Source organism: Rhamphochromis longiceps, linkage group LG6 (genome assembly GCF_057381845.1).
Source record: "Rhamphochromis longiceps isolate RC_006_pf linkage group LG6, R_longiceps_female_GT1.1, whole genome shotgun sequence".
Lineage (NCBI taxonomy): Eukaryota > Metazoa > Chordata > Actinopteri > Cichliformes > Cichlidae > Rhamphochromis > Rhamphochromis longiceps.
The window spans coordinates 10,425,254-10,449,401 of record NC_140562.1 but is presented as its reverse complement, the minus strand read 5'-3'; the positions used below and the strand labels follow the sequence as shown (position 1 = coordinate 10,449,401).

General features: G+C 39.7%; 2 protein-coding genes and 1 long non-coding RNA gene across 4 annotated transcripts in view; 1 reads left to right on the top strand and 2 right to left on the bottom strand.

Moving 5' to 3' along the window:
• Positions 1-792: 792 nt before the first annotated feature.
• On the bottom strand, positions 793-13,155 carry LOC146667515 (B-cell receptor CD22-like). The gene is made up of 15 exons (XM_085409196.1): positions 13,018-13,155; positions 9,687-10,037; positions 9,346-9,567; positions 8,718-9,068; positions 8,381-8,614; positions 7,937-8,197; positions 4,471-4,731; positions 3,901-4,161; positions 3,546-3,806; positions 3,187-3,447; positions 2,731-2,821; positions 2,580-2,640; positions 2,133-2,174; positions 1,703-1,881; positions 793-1,460 (listed from the first exon to the last, which is right to left on the bottom strand). The coding sequence occupies exons 1-15, from the start codon at positions 13,079-13,081 to the stop codon at positions 1,397-1,399; spliced, it is 2,964 nt and encodes a 987-aa protein (XP_085265322.1). The 5' UTR covers positions 13,082-13,155; the 3' UTR covers positions 793-1,396.
• Positions 13,156-14,279: 1,124 nt separating this feature from the next.
• Positions 14,280-24,148, top strand: part of LOC146667514 (uncharacterized) — a 28,211-nt gene continuing 18,342 nt past the window's right edge. For both annotated transcript variants that reach the window (XR_014912076.1, XR_014912075.1), the window contains exon 1: positions 14,280-14,495. This is a non-coding gene — a long non-coding RNA (uncharacterized LOC146667514). The remainder of the gene's footprint in view (positions 14,496-24,148) is intronic.
• Positions 17,983-24,148, bottom strand: part of LOC146667512 (uncharacterized) — a 66,126-nt gene continuing 59,960 nt past the window's right edge. The window contains exon 3 of the mRNA XM_085408335.1: positions 17,983-21,133. Within this exon, the coding sequence (XP_085264461.1) occupies positions 17,983-19,626 (1,644 nt within the window). The 5' untranslated portion in view covers positions 19,627-21,133. The remainder of the gene's footprint in view (positions 21,134-24,148) is intronic.

Sequence of the window (24,148 nt, the reverse complement as noted above, 5' to 3'; positions counted from 1 at the left end):
AGGTCACCAGCAGGGCTAATACAGAGAGATAAACAACCATTCACACCTAGGAGCAATTTCAAATCACCATAACCCCGCTTACTGCATGTGTTTAGTAAGTAAAAAGTAAGTAAAACTTTATTTATATAGCACCTTTCAAGATAAAAATCACAAAGTGCTTCACAGAAGCTAAAACCTAAAAATAAAAATCAACTAAAAGCAAGTTTAAAAAGATGGGTTTTTTAGCTGTGTGGTTGTTTATCTCTCTGTATTAGCCCTGCTGGTGACCTGTTCAGGGTGTACCCTGCCTCTCGGCCTATGGTTTAGACTGTAGGAGGAAGCCAGAGTACACAGTGCTAACCACTGCACCACCATATACAAAATACAAAAGCTAACAGATGAAGTAAAAACTAACATGAGCACACAAAGGCACATGGTTACAATATAATACAAGAAATAACACAAGAAATGCTTTGAAACAGAAATATCTGACACAAAAACATGAACTCGGGAACTCAGATGTAAAGATTATTCTATTTGTAAAGCATGTTATAAACAATCAGTGTGAAAAGAATGCATTTAAAACAACATTCAAAACCACCATCAGAGTTAACAACAGGAAACAGAAGAGTTCTTTTAAATAATGATGGTTTTACTTTAAGCAAATTACAATTAAACAACTGAGAGCAGGAATGATGCAGACAAAATATAAAACAGACAGAACTAAAGTGAATCGTGGAAAATGTGTAAAATATTATTCTGTACTACTATGGAGTGGAAACAGGACGCATGTTCTTTTCCAATAACTCGGTGCTCTTTAACTCAGCATACTGATGTATTACAACAACAATAATATTAATAATATTAATAAATACAAGCTTACCATGTATTAGCTATTACATACAGTGCTGCAGTGCAAAAACATTTCCTATGTCTCATGAAACTAAAAGAAATATACATTTTAGTCAAGTATACATGACTTCCAACAAACGTATGAGATGAATTTTTTGCCTGATGGTGGATCAGAAGGTGGACATGAAGGTTTGCACTAAATCTTGGCAATAGACAGCAACAGATAACCTGCATATTTGTACCAAACTTTAAGAACCTGAAAAATCTTGAATGGACTTGTTGTTTTTTCCAGTGTTGAACAAGTAGTTTCAAAGAAAATGACAAAATAACCTCTACTCCCCAAACATCTGGACACTCTTTTGACGAAATATCAGTTGAAGTTAAAACTAGAGGTGTAGTACAAAACTTCAGATGAAATCAGACAATCAAGTCCACAGCAGTTACCCTCAGGGGACAATGAACGCCTGACCAAAATTATATTGTAGAATCATATCTACTGTCCAGTAGCTCTATTAGGAACTGACAATTAAAGAATGGTCCACAGTTCGGCTTCCTTTTGCTTTTATCAGATTTTCTTGACTGTGCTGTACAATTCAGACGGATCCTCCTCACTGTCCTGGTGTACAGTTCTGGAGAAAAAAAAATAGGATGGATGAAGGAGGCGTGCTGTAATATGTGTGCCCAAGTTCATGTTTCTAGTGTATAAAGCAGCAGGCCAGGTCGGTCAGAGAATCACTAAAGTCCACAGCGGTTACCATCAGGCTATGAAGTCAGTTGGATGAAATGTTTTTCCCACTGTAAATGTTACGTTCTTGGATTTCCTTACATGGATGCATGCATCTATACAACTGAAATTCTTAGTGCTGGTTACCTCAGGGCAGGACTGAAGTTGACTGCAGCGTACTCTACATGCTCATCCTCCTCTTTCACCTTTTGTCTGCGGGATCCAGCTGATCGGATGTTGTAATAAATGGGATCAGTCTGGTTCGTTGAGAATCGGACACTAGCATAGTTAAGCTCTTCATCTTCCTCTGAGTGACTGGGTGGAGACTGAAAAAACACAGAGTTCAGAAACCTGTTGAACTTTGGCTGATTTCCTTCATTTGCTCTACTTACAGTCATTTTACTTATTTATGTTTATAAATATTCATGTTATAGAGATTGACCAACTTAGGGATAAATAAGCATACTCATACTCATATTTAAAGTAAGATAAGTAACGTTGCCCAGAGCTCCCCCTCAACAACCCTGACTCTCAGTATAAAGTTCTTTTGCAGTTCAGATCTGGTTTTCAGTCTTACCTCTGTCTTCCCTGTGTGCTGACTTGGAGATGTGCAGGAAACCTGTTCAAGAAAATGTTCAAGGAAATGTTATGGAGCCAGCTAGATTAGACATCCAGAGATTCCAAGCTAGTTTTAAATCAGTGTGCGTCTATGGCCACAGACAGCAGGGGGTCTGATACCACTGGGTGGTTTATCAGTCGTGATGTCACCTGAATGGACATTATTAATGTCTCAGTTGCTCATGACATTTTTAGCAGAAAACTCTGATTTACAGAGAATATTGTGAGAACTACAGCCACATTTGAGTTTATCAAAAACATTGTTAAGGATGAGTCTAATTGGGGTGGCTCAACTCTTTTCTTCTGCAGGTGTTTTGGAATTTTAAACTTCACTTTGACTGTTCAAATTGAATTTTAACCAGAATGCAGTTTCACAGGATTTCACACTCAGTTATTAAATGCTCACCTTGTTGTTGTTGTCCCGTCTGTTTCCAGGCACAGGAAATAACGCTGAGGGCTTCTTTTTTCTAGGTCAGGGGGAGGAATGAAAAACTTAATTAAAAGTAAGCAATCTGAGCACCAACAAAGGTGATTTTTAATGTGCAGCAGATACTCACGCAAGCAGGAAAAAGACCAAGAGGCATATAATAACTAGGAAAACCACAAGAGTTATTCCAGTGACAGCTAGTTTTGCCGCCTTCGGGAAATCTGTGATTTAAAAACAAATATAAAAAATAAAAACATGTATTTATATGCAGCCAGATTACGGATTACAGACAATAATCCTTGCTTTGTTTTCTCTTCTATATAAATGTTGCTGGTTTTTAAGTTGTAATTGATGGACTGCTTGATTTGTTTGTTTGTTTTGTGAGCATTATTGTTATCTCACCATATTAATAGATTTGTATAAGTTAAACTCCGAGTGATTGTGAATAGTTTGCTATTATTGTTTAGTGTGTCCATGCACTGATTATAAACAATGCCATGAGCTGCTCATTACTACCACACACATTATTATATATAGTGGGTTATGACATCTATGAGCAAATGAGTAAGTGAAATAAAAAATGTACCTTCCCTGACAGTCAGCTGTAAGGTGACATTATGACGTCCTCTGCTGTTGTGGGCCACACAGTAATAACTCCCACTGTGCTCAGGTCTGATGTTGCTGATGGTGAAGTTGTGTCCTGATGCTTTAGGTGAGTCTTCATCCTCCTTGTACCAGGTGTATTTAGCTGCTGGGTTAGCATCACTGCTACAGGTCAGAGTGACTGAACTGCCCTCCACTATCTCAGCAGAGGGACTCACTGACACAGAGGGAAGCTTTGGAGCATCTAGCAAACATTAAATAAAAAACATGTATATAATTACATTCTATTAACATTATCAAGTATTATTTTTAGAGATCTCCACTGAAAAAAAAAAAACTAACATTGAACATCTATGGATAGAGACGTAGAGTTCTTCTGTCCATACTGATTCTCAGACTTGCAGGAATAATTCCCACTGTTCTCCAATTTGATGGAGATAAAGTGATAAACATCCTTTTGTCCCGTTGAAAGTACTTTGTTGTCTTTGTACCAGGTGTAACTAGCTGCTGGGTTAGCATCACTGCTACAGGTCAGAGTGACTGAACTGCCCTCCACTATCTCAGCAGAGGGACTCACTGACACAGAGGGAAGCTTTGGAGCATCTAGCAAACATTAAATAAAAAACATGTATATAATCACATTCTATTAATGTTATCAAGTATTATTTTTAGAGATCTCCACTGAAAAAAGACTAACATTGAACATCTATTGATAGAGACGTAGAGTTCTTCTGTCCATACTGATTCTCAGACTTGCAGGAATAATTCCCACTGTTCTCCAATTTAATGGAGATAAAGTGATAAACATTCTTTTGTCCTGTTGCCAGTACTTTGTTGTCCTTGTACCAGGTGTAACTAGGTGCTGGGTTAGCATCACTGCTACAGGTCAGAGTCACTGAACTGCCCTCCACTATCTCAGCAGAGGGACTCACTGACACAGAGGGAAGCTTTGGAGCATCTGTTAATATATAAGAGTTTAATGTAAATTATCAGTGTCTTACACACACTGATAATTGTGAAATGAAAAATGAAAAAACTAAGTTACATACGTAAAAGAGTACATTGATGTGTTATATTTATTAAAAGACATTCACAGAACAAAAAAAAATCCTAAATAACCTTTAGTCCAAAAAAGTGTGACAAAATTGTGTAAAATATAAATAAAATACAAATACAATATATTGTTTTGCAAATCATCAGAACACAGAAAACATACCACATGTTAAACTAAGACAATGTACTTAAAAAATATATTTATTTTACTCACATTTCACATCAATAGTTCTGCTTTCAGATTTATTTTGTCCCAGGTCATTATCAGCTGTACAGTAATACTTTCCAGAGTCAGAGGGCAGGATGGAGCTGAAAACATGTTGTTTTTGGTACCTGAGAGGGTTGATGACATCCTCCTTGTACCAGGTGTAGTTAGCTGCTGGGTTAGCATCACTGCTACAGGTCAGAGTCACTGAACTGCCCTCCACTATCTCAGCAGAGGGACTCACTGACACAGAGGGAAGCTTTGGAGCATCTGGAGGAGGAAACATACAATATGTAATTACAATATATACAATATATAGTTAGAACCAAATTTTCAAATATTAATAGCTTATATTCTAAAAGGAAAACATTGTAAACTTCCCAAAACGAAACAAATCAGCTTTATTGAGGAGTAAAGGAGTAAGAGAAGTGAACTCACACACTGTTAGAATGGAAAAGCTCTTATCCTTTCACAGCACAGTTAAAACTGTCTGCAGGTTTTTCTTCAGCTAAAAACTTGTTTGATTTCAATATTAGAGGAATCTCAATGAAACCACTTTGCTTTGAAGAATTGCTTTGTGTGTAATGAGAAGCTGCAGTTGATGTTCTCAGTTGGATAAAGCAGTCTGTTATTTAAAGAAATGTCTCAAATATTTGTATGAACACACTTTTGAAAGTGGAAATGATCGGATCAAACTATATATCACTATTTACTGAGATTTCGATGTAGACATTTGTAACGGTTCTTACATGTGTTCATATACAGTGGCTTGCAAAAGTATTCGGCCCCCTTGAACTTTCCCACATTTTGTCACATTATAGCCACAAACATGGATCAATTTTATTGGAATTCCACATGAAAGACCAACACAAAGTGGTGTACACGTGAGAAGTGGAACGAAAATCATACATGATTCCAAACGTTTTTTACAAAGAAATAACTGCAAAGTGGGGTGTGCGTAATTATTCAGCCCCCTTTGGTCTGAGTGCAGCAACAGAGGTTGTCTAAGAGAATACTGGGAGCAACAACACCATGAAGGGATAAAGTTACTGAGAAATTTAAAGCAGGCTTAGGCTACAAAAAGATTTCCCAAGCCTTGAACATCCCACGGAGCACTGTTCAAGCGATCATTCAGAAATGGAAGGAGTATGGCAAAACTGTAAACCTACCAAGACAAGGCCGTCCACCTAAACTCACAGGCCGAACAAGGAGAACGCTGATCAGAAATGCAGCCAAGAGGCCCATGGTGACTCTGGACGAGCTGCAGAGATCTACAGCTCAGGTGGGGGAATCTGTCCATAGGACAACTATTAGTCGTGCATTGCACAAAGTTGGCCTTTATGGAAGAGTGGCAAGAAGAAAGCCATTGTTAACAGATAACCATAAGAAGTCCCGTTTGCAGTTTGGCACAAGCCATGCGGGGGACACAGCAAACATGTGGAAGAAGGTGCTCTGGTCAGATGACACCAAAATGGAACTTTTTGGCCAAAATGCAAAACGCTATGTGTGGCGGAAAACTAACACTGCACATCACTCTGAACACACCATCCCCACTGTCAAATATGGTGGTGGCAGCATCATGCTCTGGGGGTGCTTCTCTTCAGCAGGGACAGGGAAGCTGGTCAGAGTTGATGGGAAGATGGATGGAGCCAAACACAGGGCAACCTTGGAAGAAAACCTCTTGGAATCTGCAAAAGACTTGAGACTGAGGCGGAGGTTCACCTTCCAGCAGGACAACGACCCTAAACATAAAGCCAGGGCAACAATGGAGTGGGTTAAAACAAAACATATCCATGTGTTAGAATGGCCCAGTCAAAGTCCAGATCTAAATCCAATCGAGAATCTGTGGCAAGATCTGAAAACTGCTGTTCACAAACGCTGTCCATCTAATCTGACTGAGCTGGAGCTGTTTTGCAAAGAAGAATGGGCAAAGATTTCAGTCTGTAGATGTGCAAAGCTGGTAGAGACAAACCCTAAAAGACTGGCAGCTGTAATTGCAGCAAAAGGTGGTTCTACAAAGTATTGACTCAGGGGGCTGAATAATTACGCACACCCCACTTTGCAATTATTTATTTGTAAAAAATGTTTGGAATCATGTATGATTTTCGTTCCACTTCTCACGTGTACACCACTTTGTTGGTCTTTCACGTGGAATTCCAATAAAATTGATTCATGTTTGTGGCTGTAATGTGACAAAATGTGGGAAAGTTCAAGGGGGCCGAATACTTTTGCAAGCCACTGTATCTTAGATTATAAAACATATCCTGCCATTTGTCCTCCAATTTTCAAAAGCATAAAGCTGACTAATTTCTGCATTAGGCTGGATGGAATACCCAGCATTCATACCCTACACACTTTTTTTTTTATTAGTGATATGACCAACTAGAAATATTGCTGCCCTTGCTAGTCACCTTAAACTCTAGTCTGTGGTCTTCTTATTGTATTAATATATAATGGCAGTTACTTGTTCAAAGATGAAGAGCCCACTGGCCAGTAACCTGGGCTGCACTCTTGACCGATGACTGAGCATCCAAAAAGAAGGAAGGATGTAAAGGAGAACCAGGAAAGGAAGCAAATGACAGCCCACTGGCAAAGGCAGTCTCATTCGGCATAAAGGAGTGGATGCTAGCTTGGAAGAAACCAACTTCTGTCTGTGCTGCTAAGGTTAGCCAAACTCTGCAAACTAATAAGCATATTTTGAATTCAGTGACAGCAGCACATTTTCAAAAGATCTGGAGCAGAGACACTTTTACCTTTTTGAGGGTCTGAATATCACAGGCATCCAATATTCATCTCAGTCAATGCAACTTATGCACACAGATTTCTCTAGATTCGCTCAATATTTGATGGTATCATGTAATGTAGTTTGTCAGATATCCAGAGTCTTAAAACATAAAATCGTGGACGATAATTTTGTAAAATTCCCACAATTTGTAGTCACAGGTTTTTACAGATTGAAGAACCTTTGCCCGTCTTTATTTCTGAGAAACTGCGTCTCTCGGATTTTATTTTTATACCCAAACATGTTGCGAGACTGTTGCCAGTTAACTTGATGCAACATGTTCCTCCAGATGTTTTTAGTAACTCTTAGTTTTCCAGCCTTTTGTTGGCCCCATCCAAATTTTTGGACTTGTGTTACTGTCATGAAACTCAGAATGAACAAATACTTTACTTGTACTCTTTAAATCGTACATTTTCTCAGCTGATATTTTTTTATGTTCTATTATGAATAGAAAACATGTAAAATTTGTTTATGACATTTTCTAATCATGGAATTCTGTTTTTTTTTTTCTATTTGAATGCATAAAAATAGTTCAGCTCACACACTCAACCATTGAAAATAAAAAGAATAACAGTATTTCTAAAAACTGCAAACATGGTCTTCGTGATATGTAATTCAAGTTTTTCCATATTCCTGCAGCAGTCTCACAGCTCTTCAAAAAGTCTTTACAGCTTATAAATGTATTTTACTCACATTTCACATCAATAGTTCTGCTTTCAGATCTCTTTTGTCCCAGGTCATTATCAGCTGTACAGTAATACTTTCCAGAGTCAGAGGGCAGGATGGAGAAGAAAAAATGTTGGTTTTGGTAAATGAGAGGGTTGATGACATCCTCCTTGTACCAGGTGTAACTAGCTGCTGGGTTAGCATCACTGCTACAGGTCAGAGTCACTGAACTGCCCTCCACTATCTCAGCAGAGGGACTCACTGACACAGAGGGAAGCTTTGGAGCATCTGGAGGAGGAAACATAAGAATCACAACAAAACCAAATTTTAGAAATTTATATTCTAAAAAGAAAACATTGTAAACCTCCCAAAAGAAAGGCCTCTGACTAAAACTAACATACAGACACATTCACGTAAATAAAGAAAAATTAAATATAATTCTCTTAATGAAACAAAAAGTAGTGAACTCACACACTGTTGGAGAAGGGAATTGCTCATATCCTTTCACAGCACAGTGAAAACTGTCTGCAGAATCAAATGTGTTGAGGTGTAAATATTGTTCGTCTGATGAAAGTTTGTGTCCATTCCTGTACCAGATGTAGGAAGATTGATCAGGTAGCTGACAGTTGTTGTGACATGTCAGCTCTTTCCAGTTAGAATAAGAGTTTACTGTTGATCTCCTCACATGTACCTGGAGCTGTGGACCTGGGAGCAAACAACAGATATTATATTAAAACAAACTCTCAACATACAGACAGCTGAAAAGCTTATAAATGTTTAAAGTTACTTCCACTGAAAATTATTTTACCTGTGACAGTCAAAGTGACTCCAGGTGATCCAGAATATTTCCCTCTTGGATCGTTTGTTATGAATCTGAACTTGTACTCAGCTGAGTCGCTCTCTCTCAGGTCTGTGATTCTCAGAGTGCAGTCATTGTTTTCACACTGATACTGAACTCGACCTGAATACTCTGGATCTGTTTTCAGGTCCACAGGCTCATTATTTTTGTGTGTGATGAACCAGAATTTTTGGACAACTACTGTATTTGTCCTATCTATAGTCGATGGGTATCTGAAGGTGCAGCGTATTTCTGCTGTTGCTCCTTTGAAGGCACAGACCTGAGTAGAAGTATAAGTCACATCCCAGACATCCTTCACCACTGTGAGACAGAGAGAGTTGGATATTAGTCAGAGTCACAACATCCGAGGACAGAAATGAAAACGATGTGATAAGGCCTCAGTATAAGCCCATGAGAAAGGTCTCCTCCCTTCAGTGACCTCAGTGTAGGATAACTATTTATGAGCTCCGACTACACAGGTTGTGTGATCAACAGAAAATACAAACCAGTAGTGTTACCCTTATGAAAACCTATAAAATCTACAGCTCATTTGCCACATGGCTCCACAACATGGCATTATGTTAAAGCATAAACTCACCCACTGAAGGAGAGTGGAAGTTCTCATATCCTCTGACAGCACAGGAAATCCTGTTTGTAGGATCCAGGTAGTTTAGAAGAAGATTAGATGTTTGTCCTGTGATGATCTGTTCATTCTTGTACCAGATGTAGGAGAGATTATCAGGACAACTGCTCTCACACTTCAGTTCTGCTGACTTAAAATCACCTCTGACAGCTGATCTGCTCACCTGCACCTGCAGATCTGCCCATTAGTAAATAAAGAACATTAAGCTCAGCTGACAACATTCAGATAAACCACACAAACACACTCACAGCAAACACTTGGATTTAAAATAGTAAACGAGTGGATGAACATGTTACCTGTGACAGTCAAAGTGACTCCAGGTACACCAGAATATTTCCCTCTTGGATCGTTTGTTATGAATCTGAACTTGTACTCAGCTGAGTCGCTCTCTCTGAGGTCTGAGATTCTCAGAGTGCAGTCGTTGTCTTCACACTGATACTGAACACGATCTCTGTACTCTGACTCTGTTTTCAGATCCACAGGTTCCTTATTTTCGTCTCTGATGAACCAGAATTTTTTGTCAACTCTTATTCCATTTATAGTCGATGGGTATGTGAAGGTGCAGCGTATCTCCACTGTGGATCCTTTTACAGCACAGATCTGAGTAGAAGTGTAAGTCACTCCCCAGCCATACTGACCCAGAACGACTGTAACACAGAGCACATCATAACAAAAAATAAAGTTAGATTAACAAAAATTAAACAGACTCATTTGGATTAGTATTTTTCTGTAGGCTACATTTTCAGCTTCATGTCATGGAAAACAAAGTTTGCAGGTTTTTATTTTCAGCTAAAGATTCATCTGATCTTCACATTAGACGGCAGGAACTGAGTGAGAGCAGCTGCTTTGTAGACCGAGTGTAATGAGAACCTGCAGTTACTGTTGTCATTTGGACAGATAATTAGACTCTCACTTAATGTTAGAATAAAACAAACTATAATGAAAAATGATTTGCTGATGATAAAGGTAAATGTGTAGAAGTTACAGGCTGCTAGAGTTGACTGCATTGACCCACTGTTGCTCTGTGCACAAGGTAAGATGAGCTTGAAATTAATTTAAACATATTTCAGCCATCGTATGAGAGTGAAGGCAGCATGGAGATGGTTAGCACTGATGATGGAGACAGGAGAGGACATGGGAGAGGAGAAGCACGTGTAACAGTAACAAACACATAAGAGTAGAAACCTTTGTTGGAATTATTGCTCATGTAGTTTAATGTATTTCAGTCTAAAATCTTCAAAATCAGAAAAAGAAACAAAAAAAATAAAGCACAACTAAATTTTGAATAATTGTATAAACTTGTATAAAAGTAAGTTATCGTTGGGTTGAAAGCCTTGTTACTTTTTGTTTTGTTATATATTCTGTTGTGTTTAATGATCATTATTTTCTGACCTTGATGGACGATTTCATTTTTAACCAATCGGATTTGTTGTCCCGCCTTTAGCTGTTTCCTGTCTGTTTACACTGGTAAAGCTGCTTAGCGCTACACCCGCTAAAGGTGTACCTACAATGCTAAAGGAATGTTGTTGCTATTCAGGCTGGATAGCGGCTGAAGCCTGAGGTCTGTTCGGTCAGCTGCTACATCTGGAAACCTGTTTTTTGTGAATACACGGTGCTTTGCATTGGTAAGGTTGTTTTTTTAAATTGGATATCAAGAAACAGAGTCCACAGAGAACTTCCACAGACCTTCTGGAAATCAACAGAAGAATGATGATCTTCCATTGCGATGGATGGTGAGGCACAGCTCATATGGAACTGAATCTTGCAGTCCGATTGTGGCAGAACAAAATGTGCAAAACATACGTTGATTGTTGGACTGGTTTCACACCAGTAAAGTGCCCAGATCACCCAACAGGCCTGAACTGGACAACACTGACATTGAAAAGACCCAGGTCTGAATTCATTTTACTTTATTATATTTTTTTGGTATTCGTGCACGCACGCTGTATTCGCTACTGTTGTTGGTTGTAATTCAATTCAATTCAATTCAATTTTATTTATATAGTGCCAAATCACAACAAAAGTCGCCTCAAGGCGCTTGTAATACAGTTTACAATATTTTAATACAATGAGATGCAGTTTCAACATCTTGTGGTTGTGTTTTCCTTGTGGTTACCCATCCTCTTGGCTCCTATCATTCCTTAAGTTTCTAAAATTGGCCATCTTTTGTTATTTTTCTTACATACTGGTTACACGGGCAGAGTGGCGACGAACGGAACCACAAAGAAGAAGAAAGAAATAAAAATCGAGGCAACCATGGTCCTAAAGTACTCTTTTTATTACATTTATGGCTCTTTTAATGGGACATTAACTGGAGGGACAACTGTGCCACTGTCCATGAAAGAGCTGAGGAGAGCCCAAGGGTCACCCCGCAGCCGTGGAGCAAAAGCCAGAGGGGGTTGCAGTGACATGCCCGTCACTGCAATGATATAGATTCTTACACAGTCAGTATCAGAGTTTTTGTTATGAAAGGGTACATTTTAGATAATCAATTATTAACTCAGAAACACTCCAAAACAGAAAGGCACTAATCACTACTGTAGTACTCTAAGCACTACTGAAGAGCAGTGGTTAGACCCAAAATAGGCCTAATGGAGTATTTTGTTAGTTTAGTCAAATTGAGTTCTAGCACACACTTAAAACATCCACTGTTGACCAAAATGAAGCACAATAAACAGAAATAAAATGGAAAACATAGGAGAACAGGACAGGATTTTAAAAAGAAAGTAAAATAATAAATAAATAAAACAGATAAAAGTAGTTGGACCTCATTCTGATTTAAAGGGTAAAGAATAAAAAGTAAAAATGTAGTCTATGGAATTAACAATTTCTTACACAAGTAACTTCTAGGATAAATTACACCCAATGACACTTATATAACGAGAGACACACTGACACATAGAGACACTTCAGCAGAACCACAAAGAAGGACACAAACACAGACACAGAGACATGTTCTCATATGGGGACGTTACATGTTGGCTTTTCTGTGTAACGAGCTAAAAAATTCCATTTCACAGATAAAGTTTTGTTAAACGTTAAATGACTCATTCATTTTACAGAGCAGCTAGAAGTGGCTGTAGTGTCACTATCACTTAGTCAATGGCAGCCATGACTTTACAATTTGGTCTTTATGTAGAGAAAGAAAAAAGGAAAGAGGTGAAGTGAGACTGCTAGTCTGGGTTTTGTCAGCATGAAAACAAAAAGAGGAACAAACAGTTCACACTGATAAACGTCAGCCATGTTCATCCTGAGGAAATCCACTTAAACACAACAAATACATTCTGTGAATCTAAGACGACAGATGATTTATAATAATTAGACTAAATTATTGGGTCTTTCACCCAAACATCATTAGTGTCCAGATTTATGGCACTGGAATAAAACGCAGATAAAATGATTAGACTGGAAAACTCTGAACTGCTGAGTGTTAACAGTGCAAAGAAAAACATTCAAGAATGGAGACAGAAGGCTGGAGCTGCAGAGCTGTAAGGACAGACGATGTTTCACACAGCATCATTTTACAGATGGAAGAAAAATACATTCACCTGAAAAAAAATCAGTGTCTGAATTATATTTTCTGTCACATTTGGTTACTCAAAGTAGAATTACTCACAGCAGACCAACCTGTCACAGTGAGGAGAACAAATCCACTGACTGCTGTTATTACACTCATAGCTGCTCCTCTCATTGCTCTGTGTGAGCCGTTAAAATGCAAGTAGATAACTGACAGTCCTTTCTGTAAAGCAGAAGTCGACTCATCCCAGTCTTTAAGATACAGAAGTGAAGTGTTAAAAAATGACACCCTCTCATCTTCCTCCTTATTTGCATACATGGTTAACCAGATGCAAGTGGATAAAACTTCAAGACAGCAAAGCTGCAGTTTTACCAGCAGTGACAGCGTGTCTGATATTCTTTACAACGTCTTAGTCATCCAGGAGATGCTCTCTGTGGCAGGAAGCCTTTTTCAATCTGTGAACAAATTTTTTTGATGTGATACAAGTGTGTGAGATGGACTCACAACACTTTACAGAATTAGAGCTGAGCTCAAAATGAGGTCAGAGTTAAAGATGAGCGTGGTCTGAACCACGAGTGCTGAGAAAAGCACACATGAACTGTGAAAGCTAATTCCTGGTTATCTTCTTTGCATATTCATTATAGTTTAAATGTGTGTGTAGGTGCCCGTATGATCTGCTGACTAAACACAGTGTACATAATAACCTTGATAGCATAGAGTAGAGAATAGAGCTCTGCCCGTCTCTTGATATTGACAGAAGAAGCATGACGAGACAGGTTCAACTTTTTATTGCAGACATTCAACAAATGCACATTTGCAGATTATCAAGTTACACATGAATATTGAAAATGCAAACTGGTTAATACACACGGCAGCTTCAGAAAAGACATCAGAGGGTTGCTCTGTGTGTGTTACATACTACACATATTACACTTGTGGTTGGCAGAGTTGGTTTATTGTGGTGCTTTTCAGTGTTTCTGCAGCATCTTGCACAGCAACAGTTGTTACAGCACAATTCATCAGCAGAAACTCAGAAAGGTAGATTTATTTTTGCCATTGAAATGGGTAGAAAGTTTACTTTTAGCAGTGTCAACATTAAACTGTGCCTCAGACCCAAGGGCGTAGATTTGGCATGGATGGAAGGAACGTGTCCCCACCAACATCCAGCGATTATTAATTTGATCTCCTCGAGTAAAGAAAAACAAACTTGATAGGGAAAAAAAAGCGATCTGTCAACGTCTCATTCACCCAGCGGTGCAGAAAGAGTTAAATTACGTTCTCTACTGGAGTCCTACCTCATGTGACAAATATGGCCAATGTGATTGGCTGTGCCTTTCAGGGAGCTCTGTTTAGTTTTAGCAGCGGCAAGCAAGCCTGCGCTGCAAGGAGGAGAGGAGGGTTAATTTTTGAGACAAAATATCATGAGGTAGTCATGATTTTGCAAATATTCCACCTTGTAGTGCAGTTTGCACAAATTGTTTTAAAAATGCACTCACCCTACAAACATTACTGATGTTGCAAGGAGACGAGGAGGATGGCAGCAACAAGGAAGAACCTGGATATAAGAAAGTATTTTTCAAAGAAACCTGTAAGTCACTTAAAGCCAAGTTCACTCATAAAATGTGTCCGTCACAATAACGTTACAGGCTATGCTAGGCTTTGGCCCGCATCAGTCTAAAATTGTATGTAACCATGAATAGCGTGTTTTGTAAACTAACTGCACAACATGCAGGACTATTAGTTAGCTCAGTCTCAGAGTAGCATTTCTAATTTTGATTGAAAATGTCAGAGAAAACGGCAGCCTCGAGCAAGCCAGGATATTAGTTTACAGAGGCTGTTAAAATTGTATGTCTAACGTTAAAATGTTGGTGACACAATAATTTCATCCTAATGGCACTGACATATTCATAGGGTTAATTTTTGAGACAAAATATCATGAGGTAGTCATGATTTTGCAAATATTCCACCTTGTAGTGCAGTTTTCACAAATTGTTTTAAAAAATGCACTCACCCTACAAACATTACTGATGAGTCAAGATCTGCACAAAGTGACAGAAACACTGAAGCAGCTCCACATTTTATTCTTATTGTCATGTAGCTCTGCCATGTTGTAGCTCGGACAGAGGTGAAGAGGCGAGGTCACAGGTGACTGACTGATGATTTGGTGCTATAGATTAACTAGTATTTATTATCATAACAATTGTTAGGCTGTTGATGTAAATTGATTCATTAGTGTATATTTGACAAAGAATCTGAATTGACATGTCTCACTTTTTATATGGCACGAATCAATGTGTTATTTTATCAGGTGGCAATATGTCCTAGTGCAGTCAGAGGGGAGGAGCCAGGGCCAAAGGTGAGGCACATCAAGCACAGAATAATAATTTTAATCTGAGGATAAAACGCATGTACTGAGGCTGAAAGAAGCTTCAGTGATCTCAGAAAACTAAAAAGATGGCTAAGGTTAACAATGACTCAAATGAGATTAAACAATGCTGCTGTATGTCCACCAGGAGAGACTGGACAGTATAGATGTAAAACCAATATGCCAGCAGTTCCTCTCAGTTAACGAGAGGAGAAGGCATGTGTTTGGCTCCTTCACATAGTGGACATTGAGTTGTTGTGTGGGACACCAGTAGCTGTAACAGTAGTTCATGTTTAGAATAAAAAAATCTCAGCTCACTGATTTGATCGGGGCAATAGTGCCTAAAATGTTGCATAATTTTGCTGAGAGATCTTTTACTTTGTGGTAATCTTAGATGAGTAGTTTTATGGACATTCAGTATTCCCTTAGTGCTAATGTATCAGAGATGTTGGTGTACTATAACTGAAGTAATGTTGTTAAGTCCTTAAAGCCATATTCTTTTATTGTCATGACTGTATTTGAAGCCATTTTATTTTTGTGTGATACCTGATTTATATGGAATGTGGAAGTAAACTAAAGCCTTAAAATAGTTTAGTCAGTCATTTGTTTAATAGTAATTTAACGTTATATAATTCACATATAAAACTATGAATTGTAATTTTAAATGGTTTAAAAGCATGCAGAATAGCACATGTAGGCACGTATATTTCTCCTTTTTTTTTTTTTTTTAATCAAGAAGCAAAGACAAAAAAGAAAAAAAAAAAAAAAAAAAAGAAACAGGGCAGGGTTCGGTGGTTGAATCATCCGTCCCCACCAATGCCAAAACCAAATCTACACCCTTGCTCAGACCATTTAGGAGCTGTAGGTATCAAAATAGTGCAAAAATGATTCAACATGAACACAGTGAGGTTTGTCCATTCTGTGTAAACTGTAAGCTGAACTGCAAAAAGTATTTTCAGCCTCACAAAGAGAAATAAATTAAATGATAAGTACTAAAATAATATAGCTAGATAAATAAAATATAAGATAAGATAAGATAAGATAAGATAAGATAAGATAACCTTTATTAGTCCCACACGTATGATGGTAGATTAAGTGGTAGGAAGATGTAGGTAACGCCAGACTGCAGATGAGCTGCATATGTGTTTAGAAGTAATTTGTTTTTATAGAGGGCTAGCAAAACAACCGTTTTCGAGGGCGTTGCCATATTGGAATCCCGACTAACCAGAACGCCGTTTACTCGAGTGAGACATTCCCAGGTTCATGGTCCGATTTCCGAGGTAAGTCGAACGCAGCACACGAAGTAACGAATAACGACCCTATCTAAATCCCAGTAACGATAAATGTGTTCCTGATTTTGGCATAATAACTAGTTACCGTGCTCGTTACCACAATAATAACGTAGTTACTATAACGGGTTCCTTAATAACGCGTTAGTCACTACACTGACTGTTTATAAGGTTGGGGAAACCTGCAGTCAGCTGAGACTGAAGAAGTCACTTGGATGAGCGACGAAACATTTCTCCCAGTGAAAACGCTTCGTCCAGATCAGAATCAGCCTTCTGGGATAAAGTTGTTTCCATGTTCACAGATTATATGTAGTTGCCACAAATACATGTTGTTTCCATTGCAACCTTCTTAAAAGTAATGTTGAGTCTATAGAAACGTTTGGTCACAATAAATAAATGAATAAATAAAAAGAGAAAAATCCATAACCCAGAATTTGGACCTGCGGCGTCCAGGAAATTACTGATTTTTCATAAAAACCTACAATTGTATCATTTTGCAAAATCCATCACCAGCAGTTGTCCCGGGGCAGCCACTGACAGCAGCAGCAGACCTGACCCTGGCCTCCAAAACCTGAGACATTTGTGCCTGTGACTTTTGCGACTGTCTGAGTTCTGTATATAGTGTGTACATTAGTCTTCATTGTAAATAGCACATTGTAAATAGCACTGGAACAGAAGGGGTGAGCTGCCTTATTGTTTTCCCTTGCACTGTTTTCTCCTGTTTATTTCAGTTAGGGAGTTAGGTGTAGTGCTTGTCTTTTGTTTGATGTTTGATTTCACATAGGGTTTTAGATAGCACCTCCTCCTGACTTAGCTTGTTTTGTTTGTTATTTTGGCCTTTGTTCACCCCGGAGCTTCATTTTGCAGTGTAGAGAAATAAACCACCATTCACTAAGAAATTGGTTTTCCCTCTGTGTATGGTTTTGGGGACCAGGGCGGGGCAATCTTTTCAAACTTATGTTGCGTTCCTGTACCCCTAGACTGGGGCGTAACATAAAGTGGGGGCTCGTCCGCTCTTTTCTTTTGCCATTCTTTTTGCTCATTGTATTTTGTGGGTTGTCTGCAGTTTTTGGTTGGCAGTTTTCTTGTAGTGTTGGGGGTGATCTAGTCACAATGACTTTTGACGTGGATGGTTTTGCACTGCAACCCATCATGGATAAGTTGGATCGATGCACAAAGGCAGATTTGTTGTTGGTGGCAGAATTGTTTAATGTTAGTGTGCCTTTACATGCTAAAAAGGCAGAAATTAAGCAGTGCCTGACAGCACAGCTGGTGGATAAGGGGGTATTTGCAAAGTCGAAACCTCGGCCGGTTGAGGCGACTGGAGGTTTGGTGGTGGATGCGGGAGCAGAAGCTGCTGCAACCATTCCACAAGCTGCCAGTGGACGGATGACGCCAGGGGCGGAGGCTCCTGCTGCCATTCAGATCCCAAACGTTAGCCCAGCCAGACATTTAACAGGATTGGTTAAATGTCTTTTAATCATGGCTTTTAAGGTTTGGTGGAAACGCTCAAGCGCACCCTGTGATTCGGGGTGATATGCACTGGATTTTTGATGCTTGATGGATAGCGATTTTAAGACCTGAGCGAAAATCTTGGACATGAAGTTAGACCCTTGGTCCATTTGAACTGATTTAGGCAAACCAAAAGTGGAGAAAAAGTTTACTAATGCTCTGACAATGGCTTTGACTTTGATAGTGCGTAACGGAATAGCCTCGGGGAAGCGTGTGGCGGTGCACATCAAAGTCAAGATGTACTGATGTCCTGACTTTGTTTTTGGAAGCGGACCTACACAATCGATGATTATGTGCTCAAATGGTCCCCCTAAAGCCAGGATTGGATGCAATGGAGTGGGAGGAATAACCTGGTTGGGTTTTCCACTGACCTGGCAAACGTGGCAAAAACGGCAATACTTGGTCACTTTAGACTTCAAACCTGGCCAGAAAAAGTGACGCAGAATACGATGGTAAGTTTTCCTAATTCCTAAATGTCCAGAGAAACTGTCATGTGCGAGGCTGAGTACTTGGGGTCGGAATTTTTGCGGTACAACCACTTGTTGAAATACATTCCAGCCAAGATCACTAGATGAGGGAGGATGCCATTTGCGCATTAACACATCATTTTCAATGCTGTAGACACGGGGATTCTGATCGCTGGAATTTGCGGCGAGTAAACATTTGGCCAAAGTCGGGTCACTCTGTTGCGCATGAATAAAATCTGTTTTGTTTACCTCAAAAGACAGGTCAGGTGTAGCGGGTAGCATTTCATCAGACACACATTTTTCAGCTTTTTCCACAGGCAGTTGAGCAGTCTCAGGAACAGCTTCAGAACATAGAAAAAAGTCAGACAACTCAACATCACTATATTTGCGCTTGTGGGCGCGTGTGACAATACAGGCAGGAAAAACAGAGGGCAGACTGTCAGCAGCAGGCTCAGAAACAAAAACAAAATCATCGACGGGGTTTTCAATTACTTCAGGGATCGGGAAAACTTTTCCATTGGCTAGATCATTCCCCAGAATCATAGTAACCCCCTGCACGGGCAAGCGAGCGCGCACCCCAACTGTTACCGGGCCCGAAACGAGAGGTGACTGTAGGAAGACTCTATGCAGCGGCGCTCGTAACACACTCATTTTCACTCCCCACACGAGAGCATCATCACCACAAAACGAGTTACTTGAAAAAGGCAATGCGCTTTTCCACTGGGCAGCCCCAGTGTCGCGCAAAATTACAATCGGCACGCGATCCCCCTCTATTCCAGTCAGTGAGGCGAACCCTTGTGAAATGAAAGGTCGGTAACTGCTGTCAAGACTGTCATTTCCTGGTTCATCCCTGACGGGATTAGGAGTAGAAACCGACTGAACAAAACCAACACTTTTTGGCTTTTTCCATGTGTGAGTTTGCTCTTTGCGACGGAGCGACGGACAATTGGCAATGAGATGGCCAGTATCATGGCAATAAAAGCATTCTTGGACAGTCATGGGAACCTGATCAGGGCGCGTTTGACGCTTAGGAGAAACCCTCAAACTCCTTGCAGGTTTAGACAACGGGGCCCATTCACGGCGCATAGCTGAAAACGTGACGCGATGGGTCAACACAAACTCATCTGCTAGAATAACAGCTTTAGACAACGAATCCACCTTTTGCTCATTGATATATACAACAACATTCTCTGGAAGACACGTTTTGAATTCTTCCAGCAGGACCAATTCTCTTAGCTGAGCAAAGTCCTTCACTTACAATGTGCTCTTTTTCAGCAAGAAGTTTCCTACTTGCTGGAAAATGGGCTAGCTGTCCCTAGTTCGAGTGCCTGGAGTTCCCCATGCCTTCTTGTGCCGAAGGAAGACCCCACGTTTTTGTACTGATTTTCGAAAAGTGAACAGTGTGACCAAACCCGACTCCTACCCTCTTCCCCGCATGGAAGATTGTGTTGATAGGGTTGGCTCCACAAAGTTTGTCACCAAACTGGATTTATTAAAGGGTTATTGGCAAGTTCCCCTCACTCCGCGTGCATCTGAAATTTCTGCTTTCGTCACTCCTGATCACTTCCTCCAATCCACCGTCATGCCTTTTGGCCTTCGAAATGCCCCTGCCACATTCCAACACCTTATGCACATTGTCTTAGGTGGTGTCACAAACTGTGAAGTGTACTTGGACGACATTGTAGCCTATTCACAGACTTGGTCAGAACACCTTGAAACACTCACGGAGATTTTTGAAAGATTAAAAGAGGCATCCCTTACCCTAAATCTTGCCAAATGTGACTTTGGTAAGGCCACTGTGACTTATCTAGGGAAGCAGGTGGGTCAGGGACAGGTGCGCCCCCTTTTGGCTAAAATCCAGGCTGTCCTAGATTTCCCTGTGCCTCGCACTAGACGTGAACTTCGCCGGTTCCTTGGAATGGCCGGCTATTATCGTGGCTTCTGTAAGAATTTTGCAGATGTAGTTGCACCTCTCACCAGTCTCACAAGTGTGTCAAAACCATTCGTATGGTCCCCCACATGCCAGAATGCTTTTGAGTCTCTCAAAGCTCTCCTCTGCAGCACACCAGTACTTTCCGCCAGGCCCGGCCCTAACCAATCTGGCGCCCTAGGCAAGATTTTAGGTGGCGCCCCCCTACATCGGCAGTGTAGTGTATGTACTCACAAGAAACCGAATAGCTTTTTCTTTGACCTTTTTTTTTTACTTAAAGAAAGCAAATTCACTATCAGAATAATTAACAAGATAAAAAAATATATGAATAAATAAATGAATACAAAAAATAAAAAATGAATATATGAAATACAATAAATTTTACATACATAAATACAATAAAACGTGTCAACAAGTTGGATAAAATAAATTAAAAATACAATATAAATAAGGCAACAGGAACACCACTTGATGCTGCTGCAAAACTGGTGGGTTGTGCTGCTGAGGTGGAGGCAACAGGAAGACCGCTTGATGCTGCTGCATCATGGCTGGGTTGTGCTGCTGATGCTGCATCACTGGTGGGTTGTGCTGCTGAAGTGGAGGCAGCAGCGGTAGATGTGGTAGATGGCCCAGGGGTGGGATTTAGAAACTTCAACAGTGCATCTGAAGAGAGGAGTATGTGACACCACTGAGTATTAAAGTCTAATAATAAAAACATATGATTCCAGGAATAAAATGAAATGATATAATATAAATGAGAAACCAAAGAGATATATGTATGATCTTAACTGATATGCAAATTAGATTAGATTCAATTTATTGTCATCATTACAGTGAAATGCTGAATAGCAGAATGCAAAGTAACAGTATAATATCATATGAGAATGTTATGTTATGATTATCTTTGACCGAATCACAGCAGTGCTCATATTAAAAAACAGCATTCCCTCTCATGTGATATTGCTTAATTAACATTAATGATGTGCACTTTAACAACTAGGCTTACAACTATAATATATACAGGGGTGGAAAAGTGACTATTACCTGCAGGGTAAACGTTAGCTAACCAGAAGGCAATAACAATGTAAACAAAAAACACCTGCTTAAAAGATGAATACAAATGAGGAATGGTGGGAAAGGTGGGAGTACTGTAATTACCTAACGTTACATTATTATTTTCCATAACAATTTAGCCCCCTCCACAATATTAACTGACGTTAAAACAGTTAACTAGCTATTTATTGATTAGCAATTAGCGAATCATGTAACATTAGCTTAATGCTAAAAATTTAGGTTACTATCACATTCAGACAATTTCATGTAGGCTAACGTTACCTACCTCTGTCTTTTTCTCGTTTCTCCTCCTCTTCTTCTCTCTTTTTTCTTCCCTGGGCACCTGACAGTTTTGGCCGCTTTGACATCTTGTGTTGATTTTTTTGTTGTGGTGACGTCCAAAAGGAACCATGATACGGGAAGGGAGGGGGCGCACCGTGCGGGGAGGGGGGGCGTAATGTTGTAACAAATAATATTTCTATTAAATAAGCTTTACTTTGCATTTTAATTAACGTGGGATTATTTTTTGTATTTAGAAATAATAGTACCAACTTTTTTTCTTTTTTTTTTTTTCCCCAAACATTTGTGGCACTGGCGTGGCGCCCCCTGATGGCCGGCGCCCTTAGCATTTGCCTATACGGCCTATGCCACGGGCCGGCCCTGCTTGCCGCTCCTGCTTTCACACATCCGTTTAAACTCAAGGTGGATGCCAGCGCCGATGGTGCAGGTGCGGTGCTGTTGCAGGAGGATAGGCAGGGTGTTGATCACCCAAATGGTTACTTTTCAAAAATATTCAACTCCCACCAACAGAAATACAGTACCATTGAAAAGGAAGCTCTTTCTCTGTTGCTTGCTCTACAGCATTTCGAGGTCTATGTCGGTTCTAGTTCAGCACCTGTCATTGTTTACACCGATTACAACCCCCTCATGTTTTTGACTAGGATGCAAAATTCTAACCAAAGGCTTATGAGATGGTCCCTCTTAGTGCAGGATTTCAATCTGGAGATCCATCACAAAAAAGGGACAGAGAATGTAATGGCAGATGCGCTGTCGCGTGGTTTTCTGAACTCCTGAGTGCCAAACATCTATAGGGGAGATGTTTGGTCTTGGGAAGGGGGGTGTTATGGCCCTGTCCATAATCTGTTTTGGTGGCTGTTTTTGTCTGTGTCTTTAAGTAATAATTTGATATCCATTTAATGTCTTCATATGTTTATGAATGTGTTTCCAGCTGCAGGATTTCAAACGTGTCTGTGAAAGAATGTTCCAGCATTGTGCCGTGATATATTTCCACCTCACTTTGATGTTTTCTTGGAAATAAGAGTAATAAATGAGAACCGTGCAAGTCCAGGGAGTTTTGTTGTTGTTGCTTACTGTATGTCGAGCATCTGTTTCGTACGGCTTGCATTTTATTGACATAAAAACTGTGTACAGTGTAGCTGATAAAACGGGTTCGCAGCCACAAGGTTTTTTATCTCACATTTAATTCATTCAATCAAAGCTCATATTCCATAATTTCATAAGTCCAGTCGTGAAATTTCCCAACTACTAAATATTCCACAGTCAGCTGTTTGTGGAATTATAACAAACTGCAAGTGATTGGAAACAACAACAACTCAGCCATGAAATGGTAGGAAATGTAAAATCATCATATCAGGAAAATTCAGACAACGGATGAGTTTTGGGATGGACTCTTCCTGCTCCAATATAACTGTGCACCAGCACAAAACTAGGTTCAAAAAGATATGGATGAGTGGGTTTGCTGTGGAAGTAGAAAATGAAATTAGACTTCTCATCCAAGATCAGAGTCTGACCTCACAAACTCCCATAAACACTCCTAAACCTTGTGAAAAGTCCCCAGAGGAGTTAAAGCTGTTCTACAAATGGTGGGCTGACATCACAACAAACCTTGTGGATTAAGAATGGGATTTCACTCAAATACATGTGTATGTGAAGGCAGAAGAGTGAATACTTTTGGCCATATAGTGTATTTTTGAGTTCATAGAAGAGAGAGTGAGCTTTTACTTGGACATGGTGAGGAGGCATATGAGGAGGGTCACTGGGAGGGTGGGAATGCCAGTGGAAGCTGCAGGGGAGTATTCTGATGATTGATTGCAAAGGAATCACCCAATCCGAGAGGACAGGAACGGGAGGTGAGCAGGTGAGCTGGATTTCCATTTCTGGATTCCACCCAGAGAAGGATTATATTTAACTGAATTTTGGGTTCACAAACTGGGCCTGTTTTCTTCTTAAAGTCTGACGTTTTACATTGTTGATCTATCACCATGGATCATCTTAAAAGCATATCCCTTTGTAGTTTTTCAAACTGTTTCTTACATAGGGGCCATAAAAAGCCCAGATTAGCACACAGAGAAAGATGAGCTGTATGATCAGCTGACAGGTGGACTATTTCTAACTACAGTACCGTATTTCTTATTTTAACAGTCTGCCACACTGATGCAGCTCTTTTACTTACATACAAAGCAAAATACAATTCAGCTAATTTAGCTTTAATTTGAACCAATAAACCCCAAAACAAGTGGAATCAGTGAACTAGTGCCCCTTTCACTGCAGGTGACACAAAAAAACACTTTAACACCACTGATACTGTACTGATCTGAATCACAA